The sequence below is a fragment of the Fukomys damarensis genome, unplaced genomic scaffold (assembly GCF_012274545.1).
Source record: "Fukomys damarensis isolate Sample0158 unplaced genomic scaffold, DMR_v1.0_HiC HiC_scaffold_22, whole genome shotgun sequence".
NCBI classification, from domain to species: Eukaryota; Metazoa; Chordata; class Mammalia; order Rodentia; family Bathyergidae; genus Fukomys; species Fukomys damarensis.
In genome coordinates, this window is record NW_022900934.1 from 21,121,575 (window position 1) to 21,147,750 (window position 26,176).

At 53.4% G+C, this 26,176-nt stretch overlaps 1 protein-coding gene across 1 annotated transcript in view; it reads left to right on the forward strand.

Annotated features, from left to right (window-relative positions):
- Positions 1-286: 286 nt before the first annotated feature.
- Positions 287-26,176, forward strand: part of Tgm2 (transglutaminase 2) — a 30,835-nt gene continuing 4,945 nt past the window's right edge. The window contains exons 1-10 of the mRNA XM_010640051.3: positions 287-484; positions 3,549-3,728; positions 7,946-8,188; positions 12,495-12,613; positions 15,002-15,130; positions 15,557-15,734; positions 19,332-19,467; positions 19,980-20,083; positions 21,770-22,012; positions 23,732-24,016. Of these exons, the coding sequence (XP_010638353.1) occupies positions 475-484; positions 3,549-3,728; positions 7,946-8,188; positions 12,495-12,613; positions 15,002-15,130; positions 15,557-15,734; positions 19,332-19,467; positions 19,980-20,083; positions 21,770-22,012; positions 23,732-24,016 (1,627 nt within the window). The 5' untranslated portion in view covers positions 287-474. The remainder of the gene's footprint in view (positions 485-3,548; positions 3,729-7,945; positions 8,189-12,494; positions 12,614-15,001; positions 15,131-15,556; positions 15,735-19,331; positions 19,468-19,979; positions 20,084-21,769; positions 22,013-23,731; positions 24,017-26,176) is intronic.

A 26,176-nucleotide genomic window follows, 5' to 3' on the forward strand; every position in this document is an offset into this window, starting at 1 on the left:
GGGGACATCTAGACACAAGCCATCACAGGACCTGACAAATCTTTGCCTGTGTACCTAGGGACCAGTGGGGTTTCTGCCCAAGGCGCCCTGAGTGTCCGATTTGTGGGCTTCTATGTCCGGTGTTCAGGCTCCTGAGATCTGACTGTGGGGCCCGGGTGTGCCTGCGGGTCTTGCCTTTCTTTCCAGGCCATCCGTCCCAGCCCAGCAATCCGTTTGGCCCGCCAGGAGGCGGTCTTGCCTGTGGCTCCTCCCTGGGGCTCGTCCCCCACGCCCCGCGGGACGCGTGTGCGCGCGGGCACAGGGCCTCAGAGGCCTCACCCGCCCCGCCTTCCTGCGCACAGCCCTGGTCCGCCCCCAAGCGGGCTATAAATTCAGGTCTCAGCCGGGCCGCTCCAGTGGTCTGCACTGCACGGTCGCCACCCCCTCGAGGAGCCACAGCCAGCAGCCAGGAGCAGAGCGGAACTTGGCCCGACCATGGCCGAGGGTGAGTGACAGAGTCCGCGCCACAGCTCTCAGCGGGGCTCGCCCTTCCCTTTCTGGTCTCTTTCTCCCGCCGGGGCTCAACCCAAGTCTGGGATTTGGAGAGCAACAGGTGGGCCGGACTGAATTGAGCCGGGCTGGGCGGGGGCACCTGGCTTCCCGGGCTAGAGCTGTTGGAGTCCTCAGTATACCCGTTCCCAGGGCATAATGAATAGTCCTGCTCCCTAGATCAAGTGAGGAAACGAAATGTGAAGCCGTGTTGTAAACTGTAAAGTCCTGGTCCCCTCAGACCGCTGGTTGGAGGCCGGCTCCCAGCAGTGGTGTCCCAAGGCTCAAAGCTGTCTGGTGCTGGCCTGGCCTCATAACACTGGCTTTGGTTGGACCCTGCTGGCTGGGAGAAGGTGTGTATGCCCCCCTGGGTGTGGCAAGGCAACCCTGGCTCCAGCATTCTGGTGGGAGGAGGCTGAGACCAGATGTTTTTCTTTTAGGGCCCTTCCAACCCTCGATTTCTGTAACCCCAGCCTTGGACAGGAGTTGAAACTCAGCTTCCCCTCCTGTGAACTATAGGCAGTAGTGCTAGACCTTCGAACACCTGGGAGGAGGGTATGGAGGAGGTATGAAAGGTATGGAGGAGGTGTTTTGTTAATTTCCTACACCCTCCTCTCCCCAGTGACAGGACTGCTTAGGTCCCAGAGTGAGGGACTTCTAGGATAGAGCATGTTTCTAAACCAGCGCTGCTGGACCCAGCATCCCAGCTGGCTCTTGGGCCCTGTCTACTGGGGATTGGCCTGTGACTACACTGTAGCCCCAAGGCAGCGGGATAGGGAGGTGTGATCTTGGCCACTCCCTACTCAGAGAAACAGTTCCCCAACAGCCGTGGTGTGTCACCTTGGTGGTCACTTGGTCCCAGTGCAGCTTCTCATCCGTATCCCAAGAAGCAAGGCTCAGTGAAGCCAGGGGGTCCTGTAGATGCCAGTTATGATGGGCTCCCAGCCCCACTGCCACTGCAGTTACTTCCCACAGGGGTCCCCTGGCCTGGAAGACCCTGGTCCTTTGTTAGCAGAAGTTCTATTGGTCCTAGGATTCTGGACTCTGGTCTTCTGCACCTTTGGAGATGAAATGATTTCTGCAGACCCTTCTTCAGGCAGCACGGAGAACGCACCCCAACCTCCCAGACCAGAGACTAGCCATCCTGGAGTTCAGCTGGTGAAACAGTGGTCTTTTTTCTGCCTGAGTCTTGGGCTGAAGTTTTCAGAGATAGCACTTCCTCACCCCGGCAGGCTAGCAGGAAGTTCCTCTTTGTGACCCAGTGAGGTCTCTCCTGCTGTGATTACAATGCAGTCCACCTCCCTGCCTGCTTCGGACATGCAGGACAGTGTCTTTGCAGGCCAGGAACAGCCCAGAAATGGGAAGGCTGGGTGGTTGGAGGATCCCTGGAGAAGCAGCCTGAGCTGCAAAGAGGTAGTTGTGGGGCGGCCACTAGAATCCTGCAGCCCTGCTCCAAGCTCCAAAGCAGCTACCTAGTATTTCCCTCTGCACAAAAGGGGACAGTAGCTGTGGGAGCAGAGTCACTGTGCGGCTTCAGTTGAGGTGACCCACAGGGAAGCTCTTGGCTGTCACTTTGGTTGTCCTCACTTTGGGGATCTTAGGCAGGTAACAGACAGTCCCTGTCCCTTGGCCTCAGTTGGACCTCTTGCCCTCCACTGGCCTCACAACTCTGAGCATCTGCCTTGCCCTCCCCCAAGGGCTCCCCAGTCTTGGCCTTGTGCTTCCCAATGTTTATGCGATTTGTGCTTCCCTCAGGCCCCACCTGCCTGTCTCCTTGTGTCTGCCCACTGTTGCGTGCCCTGTGGAGCTGTAATTAGCACTTTCCCTTATCACATTCCTGCCCTGGGTTGGGCCAACCTTTCTCTCCTAGACTCACAGCAGCCCTTGAAGGCTTTGAAGAAGCGGGCACAGGGAGGGAGAAACATTTGTCCAGGATCACACAGCACCGCAACAGAACTAAAACCTAGGGCCCAAAGACACCAAAACTGCTGTCATTATTAAACCTGTTGTTGTTGTTGTTGTTAAACTTTTTATTATGGGGAATATAAACGCACATAAAAGTGGAGAGAATAGTATAACAAATTCCCATGTTCTCATCACGAGTCCTGATCATCACCAATCCATGATGACATTTGCCTCCAGCCTCTTCCTATTATTAGAAACAAATCCCAGGCCTCATCTCATACTATCTGTAAACATTTCAATGTGTGTTTTTAAAGAATGCTATCTTTTGTAGATATAAACAAATTAACAGAATTCTTTTATATCACCGTTATTCCATCAGTATTTCAATTTCCGGCTGTCTCTGACATGTACTGAATGTTCCTAACTAGTATTACAAAATCAAGATCCTAGTAAAAGCCTCACATCTACATAGGTTGAAATGTCTCTTCAATTTCTCTTTAGCGTCTCTTTCAACTTTATTTCTTTTCTTGCAATTTTTTTTTAAAACCTTTCGATTCTTTGCCGATAGTTTACCAGAATATGAACTCTGTTGACTCTTTCCTGGTACTATGCTCAATAGAATCCACAGTCCCAGGGATTTCCAGTAAATTGAAAGCGGGACCAGGCTTCAGACACCGTGTAATTCTACACCACATACTGCTGGTCTGAATGCCGCCCCCTGCTCCCCCCAGCTGTGGACGAGCTCATGTTGCTGCAGCCCCAGGCTCTGTGCTGGGCACCGCAGGAACTGATTCCTTTAATGCTTACAACAGCCGCCCTGTGGGGTGCCATGCCCCACCTTGGGGACAGATGAGTAAACTGAGGCATACAAAAACTGAGTTGCTGGAGGCCACTCAGCTGGGAGTTGGTAGAACCTTCTACAGCGGTGCTTAAGAAAATTAGGCTGCTGCAGGCCAGCCAGCCGTGTGTGCCCATGGGTGGGCGAGGGGTCTGTGGGGGCAGTGGAGAGAGAAGCTCACCATTGCTGGCAAGGGCTGCTCCCGTGTCAACGCACAGGCGTGTCGCCCGCTGACAGGCTGTCGCCATTCACACTTCTGCCGTCCCCGTCTCCACAGATCTGATCCTGGAGAGATGTGACTTGCAGCTGGAGGTCAATGGCCGTGACCACCGCACAGGTGACCTGTGCCGGGACAGGCTGGTGTTGCGGCGGGGCCAGCCCTTCTGGCTGACGCTGCACTTCGAGGGCCGCGGCTACGAGGCCAGTGTGGACACCCTCACCTTCAGTGCTGTGACCGGTGAGTCCTCCTCTGCTTCTCCCACTGTCCGGTCCTGGGATCCCCTGTCCCTTAATGGACATAGGACAGATGACTTCACATCTCTTTGCACCTTGGGAGATTCCCCATTTTACAGATGAGGAAACTGAGGCCCAGAAAGTGAACTGGGGGTGTCATCCAGGCCGCCTGGCCTTATAAACTAGGCTGCGCTCTTGGACACCTGAGCTCCTGAGAAGCTGTTGCCACCAGCTTTGGGGAGCAGCTTTATGCTGTCAACCTCACCAAGACTCTGACTGTTCTTTCCCACACCAAAACGACTTTCCAATCTCTTCTCTACTGCTATCTGGGATCCAGACAAACCCATCAAGCCTCTGAGGTCGGGCCTAGATCAGGTGTGGGTGATGGAGAAAGTCCAGCTGGCATGAACCCCTGAGTGGTCTGAGCTGCCCACTTGCTGTGTGACATTGGGCAAGTCACTTAGCCTCTCTGAGCCTGAGTTTCATCATCTAAGCAGCACTCACAGTGGAAGGCTAAAGAAGAAAAGAGCCTCGCATGGGACAGTGCACTGTAATGCTGGTTGCTCTGTCTGGTCTTACTCCAGTGTCTCCAGACATGATGGGGAGACACTTAGGCTCATCCAACTTATCCCCAGATGCCCAAGACCCATTTCTCTTTGGTCGATTATTCCTAGGAAAGAGGCCTTCAATGCTAAATCAGTTTGTCTGGCTTCTGGTGGAAGCCACTCCCTTGGGGTCAGGACAGGGGCGCCTGGCTGGGACTCTGGCCCAAGGCTCTGAAAGGCTGGCTCTTCTGAGGTATTTGGGGGCAGAGAGAACAGCAGGTGGAGGCTGTTAGATAAGGGTTATCATGAAGCCAGCAGGCAGCCAGGATATCCCTTCCATCCAGGTCCTCCCCACCCCTCTGGGCATACACAATGGTCACCCCCACAAGCCAGGGCCCTTTCTAACGGAAACCAGCAAGTCTCTGGTCTTTTAGCCTCAGTTTCCCCTTCTGTCAGGCGGTGAGGTTGGGCCACGACAGTTAAAGGCTGGGTGTGGTGCCCTGAGACCATCTCTGAGGCACCTACTGAAGCCAGATGGCCCCGATTTTGCAGGTGGGAAAAGCAAGGCTCAGAAAGGTCACATGGTGAGTCAGGGACACAGCAGGCCTCAAACCCTGACCTGGTTGTGATTTGAGACTCATGGTCACCACAGCCCGACAGCAGGCACATTAACCTACAGCCCGCCCCAAGTGTCTGCCCATGATCCTCCAGGAAGTAGGGTAGTGGTGGGACCCCAGCTGGGACCTCCCGCCTTCTTGTTCCTTCTCAAAACATACTTTCTTTTTCTCTGTTTTTCTGGGCACCTCGGTGGTAGGTAATTGAGGCCCCCAAGTTCAGGGATGGGAGTAAAGGCAGCCAACCTTCCCACCCCAGCAGCTAATCTCTGCTCTCCAGTCTCCACAGATGCATCTCAAACCACAGCTGACTCCGCTCTGTCACTCCCACGACCCTGTGGCCCTGTGGGCTGCCGTGTCCTCACTGTTCCGTAGCCAAGACCCTTGTGAGCTGGGGAAGCCTAAGGGACAATAGCAGGAAGCTGGGCCCCACCTCCGGGCCTGACTTGGATCAGTGCCCTGCCGGGGTCCTGGCTGGGGACCCTGCCCCCGACTCAACGATATTCCATCTTATGATCGGCTTGTCCTACCACTTTGAGGAAATTAAGGCCCAGAGAAGGCAGAGAGCTCATCAGGGTGTCTTAGTGAAGGGGGTGTGTGGCCTGGCCTTGGACAATCTCGATAATTGGAGACCTGACAGGCTCCATTCTGGGGCACAATGCGAGCTAGACAAACCCACTGTTGTTTGGGTGGGGTGGGTGGAGGTCCAGCTGAAGGGAGAAAAGGACCCAAAAGAGGCTCCCAGAAAGCTTCATTCTGGAAGCCTCAGCCACCCCACCCAGCCACCGCCGTGGTCCCCAGGATCACCTGGTCCCACTAAAAGCACCGGGTTAAACTTCAGGTGTTGTGACTTTGCAAACAGCTGACATGAGCCAGAGGACACGAGTCCAGGGGACAGCCTGTTTTCACCCACTGAGGGTTGCTCAGAGGAAAGGGGAGTGGCGGGGGCTACCACTGCCCAAGGGCTCTGTGCCAACAGAGACCTGGCCCAGGCTCGTTACCATGGACACCAGATAATTGATCATACAAACAGGGTCATTTCCAAGAACCACGGCGGGGTCATTCATGATTGTCCTGGGACTGCAGGCCTCTACTGAGGCTTCCCCAAGCAAACTATGACACTAGTCACCCAGCCTCACCCTAAAGCCTCAGCTTCCACATCTGTGTAGTTACTTAGTTGAACCAAAAAATACCCACATTCCATTCCAGCCTTTAAATCTGTTCTGTAGCCTGAACACCCAGATGTTTAATGGCTCCTTTTTATATTATATTTTATTTTTTGCCATACTGGGAGTTGAACCCAGGCAGGACCTTCACACTGAGCTGCATTTCCAGCCCTTTTTCTTTTTTAGTTTGAGACAGAGCCTTGGTAATTCATTAAATTGCTCAGGCAGGGTCCAACTTGTGATCCTTCTGCCTCAGCCTCCCACAGTACACCATGCGCCACCACACCCAGCTTAGTGGTCCCTTTTGATGAGGCTGAGGACAGTGTCCGTTTGCAGCATAGTCACCATGAGCCACTGCTCTCCATAAACTCTCTTTGGGCCTCTCAGCAGCACCGGACAGCAATGATGACAATAATATGCACTAGTAACAAGTGTTTATTAGCACTCACATCAGCCTTGTGAGTGGTCCTGGAGCTAGCCTCACTTTATAGATGAGAAAACCGTGGTACCGAGAGGCTAAAGAATCTGCCTAACGTATGAGCCCCTTCTCAGAGCTGGACTGAGATCTCCCCTGCTATGTGGTCAAATCCATTGTCCTCTTTGATGAAAAGACTGCAGATCAGAGAGGCCCAGGAACTCCACCTAGGTCACGCAGCACTCATGGGTAGAGGCAGAGAACTAGACTTAGGGTGGCTCTTGGACCTCAAGGTAGTCTGGCTCCTCCCCAAATACCACCTCTAGAAGTCAAGAAGCCTTTAAAGGCTTCCATTTGGCTCCCAGCCCCTGGCCAGGCCCCAGAAGCTGGGCCATGTCTGTCCACACTTGGATATATTTGGGCTGGGGGCAAGGGCGGGGCTGGCAGACTGGCAGGAGGGTCAGTGCTCGAAGGGAGCCTCTTGATGAGCAGGACCTGACAGTGTCGGCAGAGGGTGGGCAGAGCTACAGCCTCGGAGACGGAGGAATAAAAATAAACCCTCCTGGGCCGCCGCCCAGCAGGGCAGAGAACATGCTCTGTTTCTCCTCTCTGCCACCCAGTGTCCAGAAAGTGACCAGCCCCTCCCGCCCTGCCCATGACTCAGAGCTGCCTGCGTGGGTCCTGCCCTCCTCCACCTAAGAAAGCAGCCACATTAGTGACCCTGGCCAAGTCACTTTGAGACCCTGTTAGGGAATATACTCTGGGAGGGAGAGGCCACAGAGCCTCAGACCTGGCTCCGATGCTCACTTTACCACAGCCTGGGGACTCCCAGGAGCCTCTTTCTGTCCTGCTTGCCCCCATCCCTCCCTCAGGGGGTCATGGAGGAAGAAGGAGGTGCAAAGCCCAGCACCAAGTGTGAAGGCAGTGAGGGCTGAGTATGGCTGGTATCTCAGAGCCGCCTCGAGGACCAAGGGGTCCCCAGGCAGAAGGGTCCCTCAGGAGCCAAGGGGTGTCCAAGGATCAAGCCCATCCTGCATAGAGTACAGGCTTCTGTCTCTGAAGGGAGAGCAAGAGGTGGCAGATAATGGTTTTAGGCAGGGATGGAGGACCCTGGGCCTGATTTCTGCCCAAGCGACAGCCCTGACCGGGTAGTCTTGTCCATAGTCACCATGAGGCAAACCCAGGTGACTAAGGCTCTGCCCCAGGCTGTGCTGTGTTTTTTCTCTCGCGTTCTGAACTGTCTGAGTGTCTGTGGATTTTCATGCGTTCCCACAAAACTGCCCTGCAAGGCTGGGGTTCTGATTCCCACTTCACAGATGAGGAAACTGGACCTTGCAGGGAGGATGCCTCGTGATAGACTTCCTTCAGTGATTAGTGGTGAAATAATCCTTGACCCCAGGCCATAGGACTCCCAATGTGTGCTCTGCTCCTGCCTGCCCTGCCCACCCCTGGTTCACAGCCACTTCCTTTTGCCTCCCCAGGCCCAGCCCCCAGTGAGGAGGCCGGGACCAAGGCCCGCTTCTCACTGTCCGATGCTGTGGAGGGGTGCGCCTGGTCAGCCTCAGCGGTGGACCAGCAGGATGGTGTCCTCTCACTGCTGCTCAACACCCCGGCCGACGCCCCCATCGGCCTGTATCGCCTCAGCCTGGAGGCCTCCACCGGCTACCAGGGCTCCAGCTTCGTGCTGGGCCACTTCACCCTGCTCTTCAATGCCTGGTGCCCAGGTGAGCCACTCTGCCTCCCCAGGGGCCGGGTGGTGGGAGGGACAGAGCAGAAGCATCACAGAGGACTGGATGAGGCCTCCTTGCCTGCTCTGTGCTCTGGCCTCCTGGTGTGACTGCTCGGTTATCCCTATCTGCGGATGAGGAGAGAGGTTCAGGACAGCAAAACGACTTACCTGGGGCCACCCAGGTGCCAAAGGACTTTAACCGTGGCAGAAGCCTGTGTCCCACAGCACCACAAGCCCGGCATTGGTCCATTTTCAGCTGCCATCAGACCGGATACTGATAAACAGTTTATTTGGCTGATGGTTTTGGAAAGCCCCAGTCTGGTGAGTGCCTTCCTGCTGTATCATAGCACAGAGGGAGGCATCACGGGGCGAGAAAGCACATGTGAGAGGGGGCGAAACCCGCCTTTGCAGCAATTCCACTCTAGCACTGCCTAACCCCATCCTGTGCTGTCAGCAGGAATCCATTCGCTGCCCCTTATGTGAGCTAATACTATTGCACTGGGAATTCAGGTTCCAGCACATGAATCTTAGGGACAATTCCAAGCCATAGCACCAGAGCATGGCAGCATCTTGGATGCAGAATCCCACATTAGGAATGAAGTCCCCAGCTGAGGCTCAGAGCTGGGACACCAGCTCCTCGTCCATTATCACAAGGCCCTGTCTTGTCATTATCACCCAGGCTGGTTGGGGAGGGGAAAATGAGGGAGGTGGAACCTGGCAAGGCAAGAGTAGCTTGTCCCCCAGCAGCCTCCTTACACAGTCTCAATTTCAGTTTTCCACGATCCCATTGGACAGATGTTAGCCTTCTCCTGGCTCACACAAGAAACAGAGACTTGGAGAGGTTAAGTGGCTTTGGAAGCTCTTTCGAGTAGTAAGTGGGCCATGATGGAGCATGCTGGGGAGCAGAAGGAGGGTGCCCAAGAGCTGTGGTGATTTGAACAGTGGGGAGGAGGTGGGCTGGTGTGGCCCTACCCCAGGCCCTCATTTTCCCCTTCTGACTAAGAAGGTGGTAGGATCCGCAGCCTGCTTCCTGCCTGTTATGATGCAGCGAGGCAGGGAGGGTGTCTTGGCAGGCTCTAGGCCTGAGCTTGGGGCGGAAAGTTGGCCTCCCTACCACTCTGCAATCACCTGCTCTCTGACCTGGCTTGATTCTCGGTCTCTGTTTTGAGCCATTTCACAACATAATTGACAGCAGGCATTTTTATTTTCTCTTTTGCATGTTTTGGCTTTTATTTCTGATTTTACTAGTAAGGTACTAGAACACCCTTTTTATAAAAGCTTCAAGAGCCACAGGAAAACAACACTGCTGTTCTTGGGGGACACTCATTGGTGGACCCCAATGTTTGTTGTTTTGGGGGCTTATGTGCTAATCTTTTACACCAAGAGAAATCCCCCATTTAATGGCTCTGTTTCTCTCAAACATAAAGGAGCGCACAGTGTATTGACCCAAGCTAGTTTACCCTCTACAATATGTCTTTTTTTTTTTTTTTCGTACCAGGTATCAAACTTGGGCCCTTGTGCTTGTGAGGCAGGTGGCATAACCACTGAGCTAACTCCTGGCAACTGTTACGGGAGTCTTTTAATGACTTCATTTTTTTGTTTTGTTTTGAGTTTTGGTACCGGGAATCGAACTCGGTACCTTGCGCTTGCAAAGCAGCGGCAGAACCTCTGACTAAATCCCCAGCCCTTCCTCTACAACATGTCTTAAAGGTCTGTCCACACTTGGGCTGTATTTTGTTCTTTTTCATTTTGTTTTTGATACTGGGGATCGAACTCCGGACCTTGAGCTTGCACGGTGGGTGGCGGCACCACTGAGCGAAATTGCTGGCCCTTCATTTTGTTTTTTTCAGTACTAAGGATCATACCCAGGGCCTTTGCACTGAGCTACATCTCCAGCCCTTTTTAGATTTTTCATTTTGAGCAGGATCTTGCTAAGTTGCCCAGGTTGGGCTCAAACTTGTGATCCTCCTACTTCAGCCTCCTAGAGTGCTGGCATGATAGACATGCACCACCAAGTCCGACTCTGCATTCTTCCTAAGAGCTGGAATCCCTTATATCCTGCCCGGGAGGACGGTTCCTCTGTCCTATGCCCCACTGATGGCCATGAGATCATCCCTGGTGGCTCACTGGGATAGGTTGTTGCAATGAGCACCCTTGCCCACATGGCCTATGGCCCTATGGAACTATTCCTTGGAGCACAAGTGGGCTTGCTGGGGCTTGCTGCAGCTTTGGGGAAATATTAATCAATCTGCAGGGCACTGACAGCCTTGCTCCTGGAGCAGGGAAATGCCCGTGTTCTCATCCTGGCCAGCACCCCAGGGTTCGGCATTCAGGGAAGGAGATGTCCCTTTTCCTCCTGCTCTTCCTTGCCCTGCTCTGCTCTGGGTTGGAGTGGCTGTCAGCCAAGCAGCACTGTGATTCAAGTGACCCACATCCCAGGGCGGGAGTCTGGAGGAGGCAGGAAGGTGGGGGTGGAGGACAGAGAGGAAATCGCTCTAGGAGGTGGAAAAGGGCTGAAAATGCCTGCAAAAGGGGCCCTCCTGGCCCTGAGCTGCTACATGGACAGGATCATTCACCAGTTTGTGGGGAGGCTTCATGTCCCTGGGCCCCACCTTCAACCTGAGCAGAGTACACCACAGCCTGGTTCCTGTACGCCTGACCTGTGCCGACTCTTGCTGCAGGGTGGAATTGCTGGGGTTTGCTTTCTCTTTCCATCTTGCTTCTTGCTGTTGCACAGCCACGAAGCTCATCCACTTTCCTGGTAATTTTCACTGCACATTGATGTAGCCCAAAAGCGGCCTGCGAGCAGCCTGGCCACTGTCATACTGGCTCTCCTCACCGTCACTAAAGTGGCAGTGCTGCGACCTGGATGGAGCCCTCAGGGCTGGCCATCACTTTCCAGGCCAGCACCACACTGGCCCTGCTGGAAACCAAGTTCACTTTTCCAGGCTGACTTCTCCAGGAGACACAGCAGGCCCAGGGCCTGGGACTCTCATTCTTTTATTAGCCCGGGAAGATGTATTATTTTATTGATTGGTTGATGGATTTCATGGCTGGGAATTGCACTCAGGACTTTTGTGCTGAGCTACATTCTCAGCTCTTTCTTTCCATTTTTGAGACAGCGTCTCACTAATTATTAAGTTGCTCACACTAGCCTTTAACTGGTTGGCAATCTTCCTGTCTCAGCCCCCTAGAGTGTTTTAACTTCTTTTAAAACCAGAAGAAAAAAATGGACGTTTAAACTGTATGTTTCAATATGTGCTATTAAGATACCTACCATTATACTACTAATAATAAAAGTAGTTATTTTTATTATGATGGAAAGAGTCCATGAAGGAGAGATGCCTAAGGCCCACCAGAGTCACTCATGGCTTTGGATTTCTCCATCCCAACCTCGGTTTCTCTACTGTGAGGCGAACATTGCAAAGCCAGCCTGACTCTCAGGCTCCTGCCTCACTTTTCTTCACGCCCCCCCCCTTCTCGTTTGCTGGTCCCAGGGCATTTCCCAGTTGCCAAACTTTGGCCCCACTGGTCTGCTGCCTAGAATGCCACCTGCCAGTCCCCAAGTAGACACTAACCCTAGGTCAAGTCTCAGGGCAGCGTGCATGTGCCCTCTCCTCCAGAATGCCCTTCTTGAGCCCCCCAGGCTGGACAGAACCCACCTCTCCAAGCCATGTGACGCTTTCTTGGCTGTCCTTCCTGTCCCTGAACTCTTTTCACTATGAATCGTGCTTCTTCTCATTCTGGCTGAGGGTTTTAGTCTCCAAAGCACCTTTCTACTTGGAGACCACATTTCACTCTCCGACACATTCAGCAAGGCACAGAGGTGGGTGGAGGGGTAAAGTGACCTGCACAGGACCTGCACTCATCTAGTGAGGTCACAGCCAAGGATTTCTTGACTCCTGTTTCGATGCTCTTCAATCTCTCATTTTAGCATCAGTTTTCCTAGCTATGAAATATTGTTGAGCCTCAGTTTTCTCATCTTTAGAAAGAGGCTTTCTAAAGTCCCTTCCTCGTGGGCCTCGGGGAGAATAAATGAATTACACACCATGCATATATCACAGGTACTAGTGCCGAGTGTGGGGTAAATGGCAGCCTTGTTTGTCATTAACCGATAACTCGCCTCATCAACCTGGGGTTAATAATTAATGACTATTTTTCTGATTAAAAGGTTGAAGGACCTCTGAGATTCTGACTTGGCCTGGGGAGTTCGCACCCTGGCTACCACCTTTCTAGGGGCCCCAGGCCTTGCCAGGCCCAGAGCTAACAACCCCCCACTTCCCCACCTCTTCTGCCCATAGCGGATGCTGTCTATGTGGACTCAGACCAGGAGCGGCAGGAGTACGTGCTCACCCAGCAGGGCTTCATCTACCAGGGCTCGGCCAAGTTCATCAAGAGCATACCCTGGAACTTCGGGCAGGTAGAGCTCCACCTGCCCCCAGCGATGACCTCAGGCCCTCTGTCGGAAGCACCCAGAGATGCCAAGCTGTGAACAGGTTGCGGAGTCACCTGTCCCAGCCTGTCAGGGTTGCAAAGGCCCTGAAATGGCTGAAGGGTCGGAAAGGGCCAAGGCTGGCCCGGGGTCACAGAGTGGAAGCAGCGAGCCTGGATTGAAGGTGAAGAAAGAATGAGGAGAAGCTCTAAAAGCTGTGAAGTTGGTATTCTCAGACAGGGAGGAGGGGCAGTTAGGTTCTATACCAGCATAACGATCAGTACCTGGAGGACGCTGAGGATGTGCTAGGCGTGTCAGAGGAGGGGCTCTAAACCGCTGTCCAGAGCAGTAGTTCTCACACTGGAGTGTGTGCGGGAGCCACTGGGAGAACACAGGAACGCACGGGTCACTGAGCCTGGTATCCGGTTCAGCAGATGTGGGTGGAACTGGAGTGGGCATCTCTAACATGTCCCCAGGGCAGGCCAGTGCTGTCTGATGAGCACGTCTTGAGAACCGTTTTCTGATCTGTTTGTAGCAGCTAGCCTGGCTGGCCCCAGATGCTCAGTAACAAGCAAGCCTGAAACAGACTAAGGCAACAACCATTTTTTTTCTTTTCTTTCTTTGCTTTTTCTTTTTCTTTGAGTCATGGTCTTGCTAAGTTACCCAGGCTGAGCTCAAATTTGTAATCCCCCTGCCTTAGCCTCCCAGAGTGCTAGGATTGCAAACATGTACCACAACACCTAGCTAGCAACCTTTTCTTATGTCTTACAAATCTATGGGCCATTCAGGATGCCTAGTCTCGGTTGGGTTGGGCTGGCCTGGGCAGCTCAGCTCTGCTCCATGCGGTTTCCTGTTCTCCAGCCAGTGCCCAGACTAGTTCTCTAAACTGGTGCTGATTTCCCCTATCACCCAGCCTCCTGGAAAAAGTCATGAGAGTCTGCAGAGGAAACTCACCAAGCAATGACCCCCACCCACCCAGCCCCCAGTCTGTGGAGGATCTGGGAGTGTTGGTCTCCTGGGGTGGGGTTCACCTTGAGGCTTCTCTCAGCAGCCTCTGGGCCAGGACCCAATGGTCAGACTGAGAGAGTCCTCCCTGGGGCATAGAAAAGTTGTCCTGTGTGGTCTCAGGCTCAAGCTGACTGGAGTTTCCTCCTCTGAACATGGGGGTCATCATCACAAAAATATCTTCCCAGCAATCTCTTAAGCTACAGTGGGATGGAAAGGACACAGTGGTGTGACCGTGATGCATAAACTACATCAGAAAAATAATCAGCTCTTATTTCTCAAGGCTTTTTATTCTCTCCTGAGAAATAAAACAAAGCCGCGCCCATCCTTATATTTCCATGTGTGTATCCAGGCTTGTGCTGGGCTGTGGGACATGGATCTTGCAAAGCTTCTAGAATTGATCACAGATGTAAGAATATGGGTGCATCTTATACCAGGCAAAGGGGACTACTTGAGTAGAGGTCAGTGGTGGGAAGGTGAGGTGTTTGTCCTGAGAAGCGTGTTCTAGCTTGGGGGTACACTGTGTGTAAAGGAGGCCTAAGAGATGAGATAGGTGTGTCCAGCTGTGTCCAGATGTGAACAGCCCTGAGCATCAGGCTGATGCCAGTTGGGAGCCGTAGAAGGATTCAAGCCCTAGAGGGTTGTTCTGTGTAACGGAGAGAGACATGTGACAAGGCCTAGTCCAGGGCAAGATAACAAGATGGGGAACAGGGCAGATGAGAGAACCCCTAAAGAGAGAGGCTAAAGTAACCCCCGTCCTTATCTCTCACAAATCTGTGAATCAGCTCGGGGATGGCTGTGTAGCCTGGGCCAGGCTCTGCCGGACGGGTGTCAGATGGGTGGAGCATGGGAGGTGACAAGGAGGGGGTCCTGCTTTTGGTAAATAGAATTTGAATTGCAAGATGAGGCGTGCCGAGAGGGGCAGGAAGAGCATTCTAAGCACATGAAGCAGCACGTGCAAAGGCCTGGAGGCAGCAAGCTGGGGCAGAGTGAGTGTGGGCGAGAGTAGAGAGAGATGAGATCAAACAGGAGGTGAGCACAGATCCAGGTGAAAGACTGGAGGTGAAAAGGGAGTCCAGATTTCACTCTGGGTGCTTTTGGAACATGGTCTCCTTCTGCTCCAATCAGTGCAGTGTGGGGGCCGGGCGGGGCCGTGCTGAGTGAGTCAGGCCTTCAGGGAAGAGTGGCTGAGACTTGGCTGCGCAGAGAGGGGACAGAGGCGCCTCCCCCGCTTGCTCTGCTCCTGCCAGGCCTGGGATGCAAGTGTCCCCTGGCCCTGCCACTCCCTCGCGGGCTCCTGTGTGAGATGGAGCAGGTGGGGTGGGGGCTGCAGCCGCTGGGGACCTTCACTGTCCCTGTTTCCTCCAACAGTTTGAAGATGGGATCCTGGATATTTGTCTGATGCTCTTGGATGTCAACCCCAAGTTCCTGAAGGACTCTGGCCATGACTGTTCGCGTCGCAGCAGCCCCATCTATGTGGGCCGGGTGGTGAGCGGCATGGTAAGTGAGCCCAAGGCACCCACGGGCTTCCCTCTCCCTGCGGGGACAGAGGCTGTGCTCTGTGCTGGGCCTGGTGAGGGACTCAAGACAGGGAGTCTCAGCACAAGTCATTTGTGTCTGGGAAGATAAGATTTACACAGATGAGGGCACAGCCATATGATTCCCCGGGGCAACTCCATCCATCCATTCGTTCATTCATACAGCGAATATTTATCAAGTGCCGCCTGGGCCACAGCTGGGTGTGACACACATGTGGCCCCTAAATGCACAGAGCCTACATGCTGGTGCGCAGCCCCCGCCAGGCTCCACAGCCCACACACTGCGTCACCTTCACCCCTCCCCTGCCCTTGACCTGGGCTGTCCTCACCTGGGCCTGGCCCCACTGTCACTCTGAGCCCTGCTCACCCCTGATGCCCTGAATTGCAGGTCAACTGCAATGACGACCAGGGTGTGCTCCTGGGACGCTGGGACAACAACTATGGGGATGGCATCAGCCCCATGTCTTGGATTGGCAGTGTGGACATCCTGCGACGTTGGAAGGACTATGGGTGTCAGCGTGTCAAGTACGGACAGTGCTGGGTCTTCGCTGCAGTGGCCTGCACAGGTGGGCTATGCGTAGTGTGGGGGCTGCGTCCTCCTTCCACCTCCCTGAGTCCCTAGACGGGCGGAGAGTACCACGGTAGGAGTCAGGGGACTTTGGCCCTGGTCCTGCCTCTCTCACTAAGGCCACAGTGTGTTGTGTGCCTGGGAACTTGTTACCAGTCTTCTCTGGTCCTTTTTCCAAAACCTACCTCTTTGGTGATTTGTAGGATCAAAGGGTATCATGGAGGAGATGCTGTGAACTTAGAGTTGGAAACGTGAGCTCTGGAGCCAGGCACACCTGAGTTTAAAAACCCCCTGTGACCTTGGGCAAATGACCTTTTGCTGAACCTCAGTTTCCTCATCTGTTGAATGGGACAACAGTAAGACCTACTCCCTAGGATGGGTGGGACATAAAACTGCACAGTACAGATGTGGCCCACTGTAGCTGTCAGTGACAGTAATAGTAATATCATCAATGTTAGGAAAGAGAAAGCGTTTTTTTTGTGTGTGGTACCAGGGATTAAACTCAGGACCTTGCACTTGTGAGGCAGGTGTGGTGCCACTGAGCTAAATCCCTGGCCCAGAATGTTCTAATATAGAAGGGGAAAGATTTGAAATCAAAAAGAAACTAGATTTTTAAAAAAATATTTGAAAATTTAAGCCCAGAAAATGTTGACAGATAGTTCATCGTCCTCTGAAAACATAATAGCATCATAAATGGTTTAAGAACAAACACTGTAATCTCAGCTACTCAGGAAGCTGAGGCAGGAGCATTGCAAGTTCAAGGCCAGCCTGGGCAATTTAGTAAGATCTTATCTCAGCGGTAGAGCACTTGCCTAGCATGCACAAGGTCCTGTGTTCCATTCCTAGTAACACACATACAAAACAAAACAAAACAAAGCCAAAATAAAACATAGATGCTGGAATCCAAACCTACATTCAAATCCTACTGTATTTTTCCCCCCCATTATTGTAGATGAAATCCAGGGCTTTCACACTGAGCTGCATCCTCAGCCCTTTTTTACTTTTTTATTTTGAGATAGGGTCTCACTAAATCACTAAGTTGCCCATGCTCTACTCAAACTTGTAATCCTCCTGCCTCAGCCTCCTAGAACTCTGGGATTATAGTTGTGCACCACCATGCTCAGCTCTAGCTCTGCTTCTTGCCACAATGTGGGTTGGGTAAATCACTTAACTCCTCTGAGTCCCAGTTCCACCTTTTTTTGGGGGGTGAGTACTGGGGATTGAACTCAGGACGTCATGCTTGCCGGGCAGGCACTGTGCAACTGAGCCACATCCCAGCCCCAGTTCCAATCTTATGTAAAATGGGCACAATAATAGTGTCTTTATCCTGGGATACTTGTGAGGAACTCAGAGTTATTTCAGGTACATAACAGCAAATATTTATATAGTGCTGCTGTTTAATACTGTTCTTATTATTAATGGGCTCAGGAATTCTAACAGGCTGAGATCTGGGGCTCCCAGGTTTTCTGACTCTAAAATCACTGCTCAACCTGGAGAAGGGTCCCCAGGAGATCCGCAGCATGTGCCCCACTCCAGCAGGTGGGTGGGAGTGGGCTGGCCAGGCTCCCGGCCAGGCTGTCCTGATGCCCACCAACCTCTGACCCTTGTCCACCCTGGCTGCCTTCTTCCCTGCGACTCTTCATGTCATCTTCTGATGGAAACTCCCACCCAGACCTTTCCTCCTTTGAGGCCTAAAATACATCCTCCTAGAGAAACCCACAGTCGGGCTGCCCTGTGCTCCAAGGCCCTCTGCAGATGCCTTTGTCACCTGGGCTGTCACACGTAAGGGTTTGGCAGCAGATCTGGCCTGCATCTGTCCTGTGCTGCATCCAGTTCCCTGCAGCTCCCTCCCAGGCTGGTGTGTGACAGAACCAGGGAAAGTTTGGCTAAACACATGACCCGGAAGTGGGCCTGAACGGGGCGGGTCCCAGCTCTGTCTCCAGCCCCTGCATAGACCAGCAGGGGAGAGGTGTTTCCTCACCTGTGAAGTGCAGACAATAGCTATTGACCTGATTCCTAGGGACCTCTTAAAGCTAAAAGATGTCACCTAGCATGGTCTATGGCTCAGGAGAGACTCAGGTTTGGGGGTGCTTAGGCAAAGCTGGGATTCCAGTATTCTTAGCTGGTTCCCTGGGCGTATTCTCCACCCCCATGAGTCAGCCAGCACCAGCTGGCCTGATGTCTGCCTCAATGGACACATGACATACTTAGCCATCCCCAAACGCCTCCTTGGTGCTGCCCTGGCTACTAGGCAGATGAGACTGCTCACGCCCACAGCTTTTCTGTGAATCATCCCAACATCCCGACAAACTGCTATTCTTAGCTTTCTCTTGCGGAGGAGGAAACAGGTTCATAGAGGAAAAGTGCCTGGCCAAGGTCACACGGCTGGAGAACAGTACAGTTAGGCTGCGCACCAGGGGTTCCTCGTTCACAGCAGCCTTCTGGCCTTAGACTGTGACGATGAGGCCTCTCAGGACACCACGCTGGGGACAGGAAGGGTGCGGGTGCCTTGGCAGCAGAGACAGGCCTGTCACACGTAGGGCAAGGCCTGGGGTTGGGGCACCCGCCTTGGCTGAGGGCAGCCACAAGACTGGCCCTTGTCCATTGCCCACACAAGAGGTAGAAGGTCACAGCTGCACCTCCCTCTCCCCACATCCACGAGTCTCCTGCTCAGAATTCAGTGGTCTATCCGGGAAGCGCTGGCCCTGGCTGATGCACAGGGCAAAGGTCGCATCCCTACCCCTCTCCCTGCCAACTTCCTTGGAAACTAAAAGTAAAGCACAGGTCCCATGGAGGATGCTTACTGAGGCTTTTTGTTTCACTTCACCTTTTAGATGTTTACTTTATCCTACTCCGAGAAAACCTCATGTTTCTAGTAAACAGAAAGTGCACCTAACAGGAAAGAGGAAGAGCAGCCACGCATCTGCGCCTGGGAGCACCCAGCACACCTGTGTGGGCCCCTCCTATCCCCCTTGCCTGGCAAGATGCCAGGGAGCGCCTTACATTTTCACCTACTGTTGCAGCATCAGCCCTTGTCCCAGTAAACAGAACTTTGGCATGAATGAGGGCCTTCCCAGGACCTTGACCTGGGCTGTGATCCTATAGAGTCACTTATTTTCTTTTTATAGTGAAATGATGAGGAATAGCCAATCATGCTCTGAAGGCAGTGATGGGGCAGCCTAGATGGGACAGGGTGGCCTTCCAGGTGGAGGGAGCAGCATGTGGCAATGCCCTGGGGCTAGCAGGGGTGTGGAGGTGAGTATGGCTTGTTCAAAGGACCAGGAGGTGATCGGGGAGGTGCAAAGAGGTGATCAGGGGCCAGGGCCAAGGGCCACAGCCAGGGGTCTGGCTTTGACCTTCATGGCCATGAGGAGCCACTGAAGATTTATCAGAAGAATGCTGATGTCATGTTTGCGTGCTAGACTTTTGAAAGAGGAACATGGTGGACACAGAGTGACTGGCAAAGTGGCCACCACTATCCAGGCAAAGGGCCTGGCACACGTCCTCACTGCCTGGATGGTGGGTACACTGCTCCCTGGGGTACAGACACCCATCTGCAGGGCCTCGGCTCGCTAATCCCTCCCTCCTCCCACAGTGCTGCGGTGCCTCGGTGTCCCCACCCGAGTCGTGACCAACTATAACTCAGCCCACGACCAGAACAGCAACCTGCTCATCGAGTACTTCCGCAACGAATCTGGGGAGATCGAGGGGAACAAGAGCGAGATGATCTGGTGCGGTGGGGCCCTGGGGAGGGCAGGCCTGGGGAGGTCTCTGGGGCGAGGACAGCTGGGAGGGCTTCGTGGAAGAGGTCACATTTGAATGAGGGGGAAGAGTGGAGTGGTGTTCGGGCAGGGGACAGGCCAGAACCCTGGGAAGGGAAGCCCGCAGTGGCCCTGATTCAAGGGAATCGGACTGGGATCCTGGCTGCATCCTACAGCTTTAGTGCTGCTCACTGTGGGCCACGGGGAGATGGGGGAGTGTGGAGGCCAGGCCCAAGCCAGGACCAGGACTGTGGGCAGGGAAGAAAGGGATGGAGCCAAGCACTTAGAAGGTCAGGCCAGCAGGACCAGGCTGGGGACAGGAGGTGGGCGAGGAGTTGCTGCTACGGAGGAGCTGACAGGAGGCTGGGGCCATGCTGGGGCCGGTTCAGGACAAGGCGAGTGTGCCTCTGAGGACACGGGGGTGGCCTGCCTGGGGAGGTAACAGTGAAAGTTGTCCATGATCTGCCTGGTTTCCCCGATAGGAACTTCCACTGCTGGGTGGAGTCGTGGATGACCAGGCCGGACCTGGAGCCTGGGTACGAGGGGTGGCAGGCCCTGGACCCCACACCCCAGGAGAAGAGCGAAGGTGGGTGGGCATGGCCCTGTCACCTGGGGAGGGCCGGAAGCTGAAGAGTCCCCAGGGACTCCATAGAGAGTGGCAAAACTGAGATGCCCATCCAGAGACCATGGACCAGGCCACATGTGTGTACGTGTGGGAGTCGCTTACATTTTCATAATGTACTATTTTTATACTTGAAAAGTGATGCTCACGCATCATGGGAAATGGAAAATATGAAGAAACATAAAGGAAAAAATTCAATAACTTCTCCATCCCCCCCCAATCCAGACTCAGTTTCATTTCCACACAGCTTCAAGAAATTTCAAATTAGAGATTTGTATGCCTGTGTGCATGCGTGTTTAGAGAGAACAGGAGCAAAATTTGTTAAAGACATGGACTCTTTCTCATTATATTTTTAAATACATAGAATATAATGCATAGGGTTCCAAGGAAAACCAAAGTTAATAACTTTCAATAGAAATTTCTAAAAGGTTGTGCATGGTAGTGTGCATCTGTAACCTCAGCACTTTGGGAGGCTGAGGCAAGAAGATCACAAGTTCAAGCCCAAGCTGGGCAATTTTGTGACTTGTCACAAAATTTTAAAAATAATTTTTTAAAATTTTATAGAGGTAGCTCAGTGTGAAGGCCCTGGGTTCAATCCCCAGTACTGAAAAAAAATCTAAAAAATACATGCATGATATACAGTATATGCCTTTTTATATAAGAAGGCCTAGTGGGGTTGTAAGTCCCATAATACAGTGGAGGAGATGAGCCTAAGGGACGTCACCTGTGAAAATGCCTATGGGTCATAAGTGCCCCTAAGGCCCCAGAGCTGTGTGGCCTGCTTTTTCCTTTTTTGGTACCAGGAATTGAACTCAGGGCCTTGTACTTGCCAGGCAGGTGCTACTGCTGAACTGCATCCCCAGCCATGTGTTGCTTGCTTTTGAATTGAAGGACATTCTACCAGCGTGTGGTGGACTCAGGGTGTCATTCTTTCCCCCATCCAAGTTCCCAGATCCCTGGATTCTGCAGAGGGCACCTTGCTGGTCTGTGCACAACAGTCAGAGCTCTGGCAGTAGCTGGCCTTTCTAGGTCCCGCCCACTCTCATGCATCCTTAGCATTTCTCCTTCCCATGGTTCTCTGTGATTTAAGTTCACCTTCACGACCCTACATTCCACCACGAGGATGGGTTAGAATACATTTGTCCCACCTCTAGTCTCCAACATGGCTCTGGGGACATGGTGAGGAGGTCACAAACCATACTTCAGTACGCATCCCACCCTTGGCTGCCTGCGGCCGAGCTCACAGCAGCTGCCCACTGCTTGGTTCTGAGGTTTCCTTGGGACCTGATTCTATTTTATTTATCCAGTACTTGCAGGGCATCCAGAGTGTGCTCCGAGTTTTCCATCTGTCACTCGGGTCCTCCTAAAGAGGGTCCAGGATTATCCCTAAGGGAAACCACAGCTCAGACGAGTGAATATCTGCCCCCAAGTCACACAGCTCACAGGAGACTGAACTAGGACGAACCCTAAATGTCAGTCTCCAGAGTCCCTCTTCTGACCCCTCCCCGGGTCCACTCGTGGGAGTGGAGTCCCCAAGGCAAAGGGCTGCATGGACTCAAGGTTTTCTACCTCGAGTGGGTGAATTGAGGAGGGTTTTGATGCCAACGTCCCCACAGGCCTGACCCACCTCTCCCTCCTACCCCCAAACAGGGACGTACTGCTGTGGCCCAGTCCCAGTTCGTGCCATCAGGGAGGGCAACCTGGGCACCAAGTATGATGCTCCTTTCGTGTTTGCGGAGGTCAACGCTGACGTGGTGGACTGGATCCGGCAGGAGGATGGGTCCCTGCACAAGTCCGTCAACCACTCCCTGGTCGTGGGGCTGAAGATCAGCACTAAGAGTGTGGGCCGCGACGAGCGGGAAGACATCACCCACACCTACAAGTACCCAGAGGGTAGGAGCACACGCAGAGCCTCGCCACAGCCTTTCAGCAGCCCAGCAGGCCTGTGTGTGTGTGTTCGTGTGTGTGTGTGTGTGGGGGTGGGTGGGAGAGAACGATCCGGCAGCCTGTGTACATCAGTGACCTGTAGGTTACATTCCATCTTAAGAAACTGCTTAGAAACAAGTACAGACATAGTGGAGGACAGTAGGAGAAGATGATTCGTTTGGGAAAAGAATTCTATCTGTATTCTTGGAAAGATTCTGTCTGGTATATTAAGCCTCACTTTTCCTCTTGGTCTGACTCTTCATAAGGCTGGAGGGGATAGCTGATCCTCAGCAGGGGCCAGCATCTCAGCAGAAACACTGATAGCATCCCAGGTGCAACAGTTCCCAACCTTTTTGGCACCAGGGACCGGTTTCATGAGAGACAGTTTTTCCAGACTGGGGCAGAGGTGTTTTCAGGGTGATTCAAAGGAATTTGCAGCCTGGATCCCTGGAATGCAGAGCTCACGGTAGGGCTTGACCTAGAGAATTGAATGTGACAGCTGACCTGGCAGCAGGTGCAGCTTCAGGTGGCTGATGGGGGCGCTGTCCTTGCAGGTGAAGCTTCCCTTGCCGGCCTGCTCTGCAGCTCAGTTCCTAGCAGCCCACAGACCCGGTACTGGGTGGGGTTCCCTGCATGTTGCTTAGTCACGTATTTATCAGGAGCAGGACCTACCAGTACAGATGGACAGTGCAGTGCTTTTTTAGTACAGTGTGCATGAAAATCCAGAGAGGCCACAGAGGAGACTTTCCGGGAACTCGGCAGTGTTTATTTTTGCAGCATTTGACACCCTGCTGGGAAGTGAGTGTGGAGGAGGACGGGGAAGGGCGAAATTAGGGAAAAATGGTCCAAGGGAAACCTCACATTAGGAAGTTAGGTTCAGTATGACACAGGAGGAGGTTTCTTTCTGCTACTAATGTTAAAATCAGCAGGGAAAAGGGAGTCTTTTTAAAGTTGGATTGGTCACACCCACCAACACACTCAACACTATAGAGGTTTCCTAAATATCCACTGTGTGCCAGACTTGCCTGAGCTCATAAGGCGGATAAGAAATTCTAATCCCTGCCCTGGTCTGACCCTCCTGACTGTCCACGGTGAACGAGGGCTGGGTCGTACATGATCAGGCTTCAGCTGGAAAGGGTGGATCAGAAGAGGAGGCTTTCCCTGCCTTTCAGAGTCCACAGCTGATGCTTTGATAGAAAAATAGATACCTCATAAAAACACGGGCGTTGTGGGGGGTGAGGCACACAGGGAAGGGGAAAACAGAATATGAAGAAGGGAGCAGTCATTTCTAATGGAGAGCTGAATAAATAGAGAAACGGAGGGAAGAGATTTTGGGTAGAAGTAATTCCTGTGCAAACATTCGCAGGTAAGAAACTTTGCACTGTATTCATGCCTGATATGCATGAGGCACTGTTCTGGGCACTAGGTATGACATAATGGCAAAACACAATCAAGCAGCTCAAGGGGGTAAACATATAAATATAAAACAACCTGGGGAAGGAGTGATGAGGAAAACTTTTGGCAGGGGAGTTGTTTGGGCTGGGTTTTGAGAAATGAGTAGGAGTTCACTTACAGACAATAAATAAGATACACTTTTCTTCTCCTGGCACAAAAATGTAGAGGAGGGACTCCTTGATGGCTGCTGTATTTCAGCTGTGGCTGTGGCGCTCATCCCTATCCCTGCAGGGTCCGAAGAAGAGAGGGAAGCTTTCACGAGGGCCAACCACCTGAACAAACTGGCTGAGAAGGAGGAGGCAAAGGAAGAAGGACGGGTGGACATGCGGATCCGCGTGGGCCAGAGCATGAATATGGGCAGTGACTTTGAAGTCTTTGCCCACATCACCAACAGCACCGCCGAGAGCCACAACTGCCGCCTTCTGCTCTGCGCGCGCACCGTCAGCTACAATGGGGTCCTGGGGCCCGAGTGTGGCACCCAGGAACTGCCAGACCTGACCCTGGAGCCCTTCTCAGGTAAGGCTGCCTGTGTGCCAAGAGTCAGCTGCCCATGTGTTAGGTGGCACCCTGAGTGCCAGGCGCAGTTCACCTCACAGATGTTTCTGTTCACTTACTCTGGGTCAGGCCATGCGCTAAGTGCCCCATAAATACCACCATCTAGTTCTTAAAACGAACATGAGGGAAACAGAGGCACAAAAGCTTAAGCAGCTTTCCTGAGGTCACAGAGGTAGCAACTGGACTGCGCGTTAACCCTGTCTGCTCCGTAACTGTATTATTTTGTCTTATCTCATCTTCCCATGACCCCTGCCAACATTCCCAGACCCTCTGCTCCCTTCTGGCTAGTTCCTTTCCTTGGCTTCCGGCTCCTCCTACTCAGGTGTCTTCCGAAGCCTTGAAAGCTCCTGGCCTCGGAGAGTGGAGGCTCTGGATGGGCACTGCCTATAGAACTTCCAGCTAGAGGGGAGAGGATCCAAACCTGTGCTGTGTAGGATGGTGGCCACCAGTGCTGGGTGTCTGCTGAGCCCTGGGATCAGGCCTCCTGCAACTGCAGAACGGAAGCTATTGCAGGTTACACAGCTCCTTAGCCGGAAGCTGCAGTACTGGACAGAGCAGGCCCAACAATGCAAGGAGAGGACATTCGGCCCCCTCCAGGTGGACCCCCTTCCCTGGGGAACAGGGACATTACACCACCCAGCCCTAGCCCTGTGCGATGTCCCTGTCACTCGGGCTTCCAAGCCTGTGTCTGCACAGTTGCCCCTTGAGTCCTTAGGCTCTCCAGCCTTGTCACTATGCCTGGTTGTCCTCCTGCAATTATTTTTGTCCCTACAGTCACGTGGGGAGGTGGCAGAGAGCCATTCTTCAGCCCAAGGCCCACCTGACTCTCCCAGCAGCTCTGCCCCATTTCTCCTCTTGGGAGCCAGGAGCGCAGGCAGGAGAAGGATAGAGGATCTAGGAGTCGGGAGCTGTCATGCAAGGCACCGGCCATCCTCTAAGGGGCAGTGTGACCAAGTGGACTGTCATCCCTGTCACTGGACCAAGGGCCGCCTCGCTGCACCTCAGTGACCCCAGCAGGCTTGTTGGGATTGTGATCTGACAGAGTGGGTTGTGTAGGCAGCAGACACTCAGTATGACCACAGCCAGAGGTGGGGAGCCCAGGGTGGGCGCGCTCCATGTCACCCTCCCTTGTCCTCCCCTCCTGCCTGTCGTCCACTACCCATCCTCTCCCATCTCCCTCTGCCTGGACCCTGACCCAGGGCCTCCTAAGAAGGCAGACCCATGTTGGGGCCATGGTCAGGAGTGCTGAGAGCACCACCACTTGTTTTCCATCCCGGGCCCCACTGAGCCCTTGCTGCTAGGGCTGGGTTGTTGGAGAACAGGGCTATATTCTAAAGATGGCAGACTTGGGACCTGTGCCTCTGCTGCCATCTAATGCCTGGCACAAGTGGGAGAACGCACTCTTGAGCCTCAGTCATATTCACCTATGAAATGGGGCCACAGCACGGTCCCTGGTGGCACTGTGAGGACTCAGGGAGAAGACGTGGGCTTGGGAAACATCTGGAGAGTGGGAGGCCCTTACTCCTCTCTGAGCAGAAGTTCAGGGTGGCTGAGAAGCCAGGGATCTTCCTGATCACCTGCTGTGCCTCACACGGTGTCAGCTCCAGGCTCGGTGACTTCTGAGTCCCTGCCACTTTCATCACATGAAAAAGACTCAGTGGTCTTCTCAGCATCTAGAACCCAAGAGCCAGAGTCAGGGTCCATTCCTCCAGGTGTGAGAGGTGCCTATGACACCCACGCTGTGCTTCCTGCAATCTTCGGCTGCCCATGGCCACTGGAGACTTCTCATTTCGGGTACAGGGTCCCCAGGTGTGCAAGGCCGACGGACCTGTCAAATGCCCTTCCTGCCCCTTTGAGTCCACACCTGTCCACACCTACTGTGCTCAGCACCTGCCAGGAGGGAGTGCAGGAGGACGTGCCTCTCCTGAAATGTGTGGTGACTGGTGTCAAATACCTTCCTCCAGGCCCCTGTGCAGTCACCTCTGCCCCACAGATGCCATCAGTGAGCTCTTAGATCTACAGGGGCTTCTGCCAGGCCCTTCAGGGATGTGCTCAGCAGAGGTTCCTTCCTGCTGGGGACCCTCAAAGCCTGCGAGGAGAGGGCAGGGCGAAGGGCCTGTG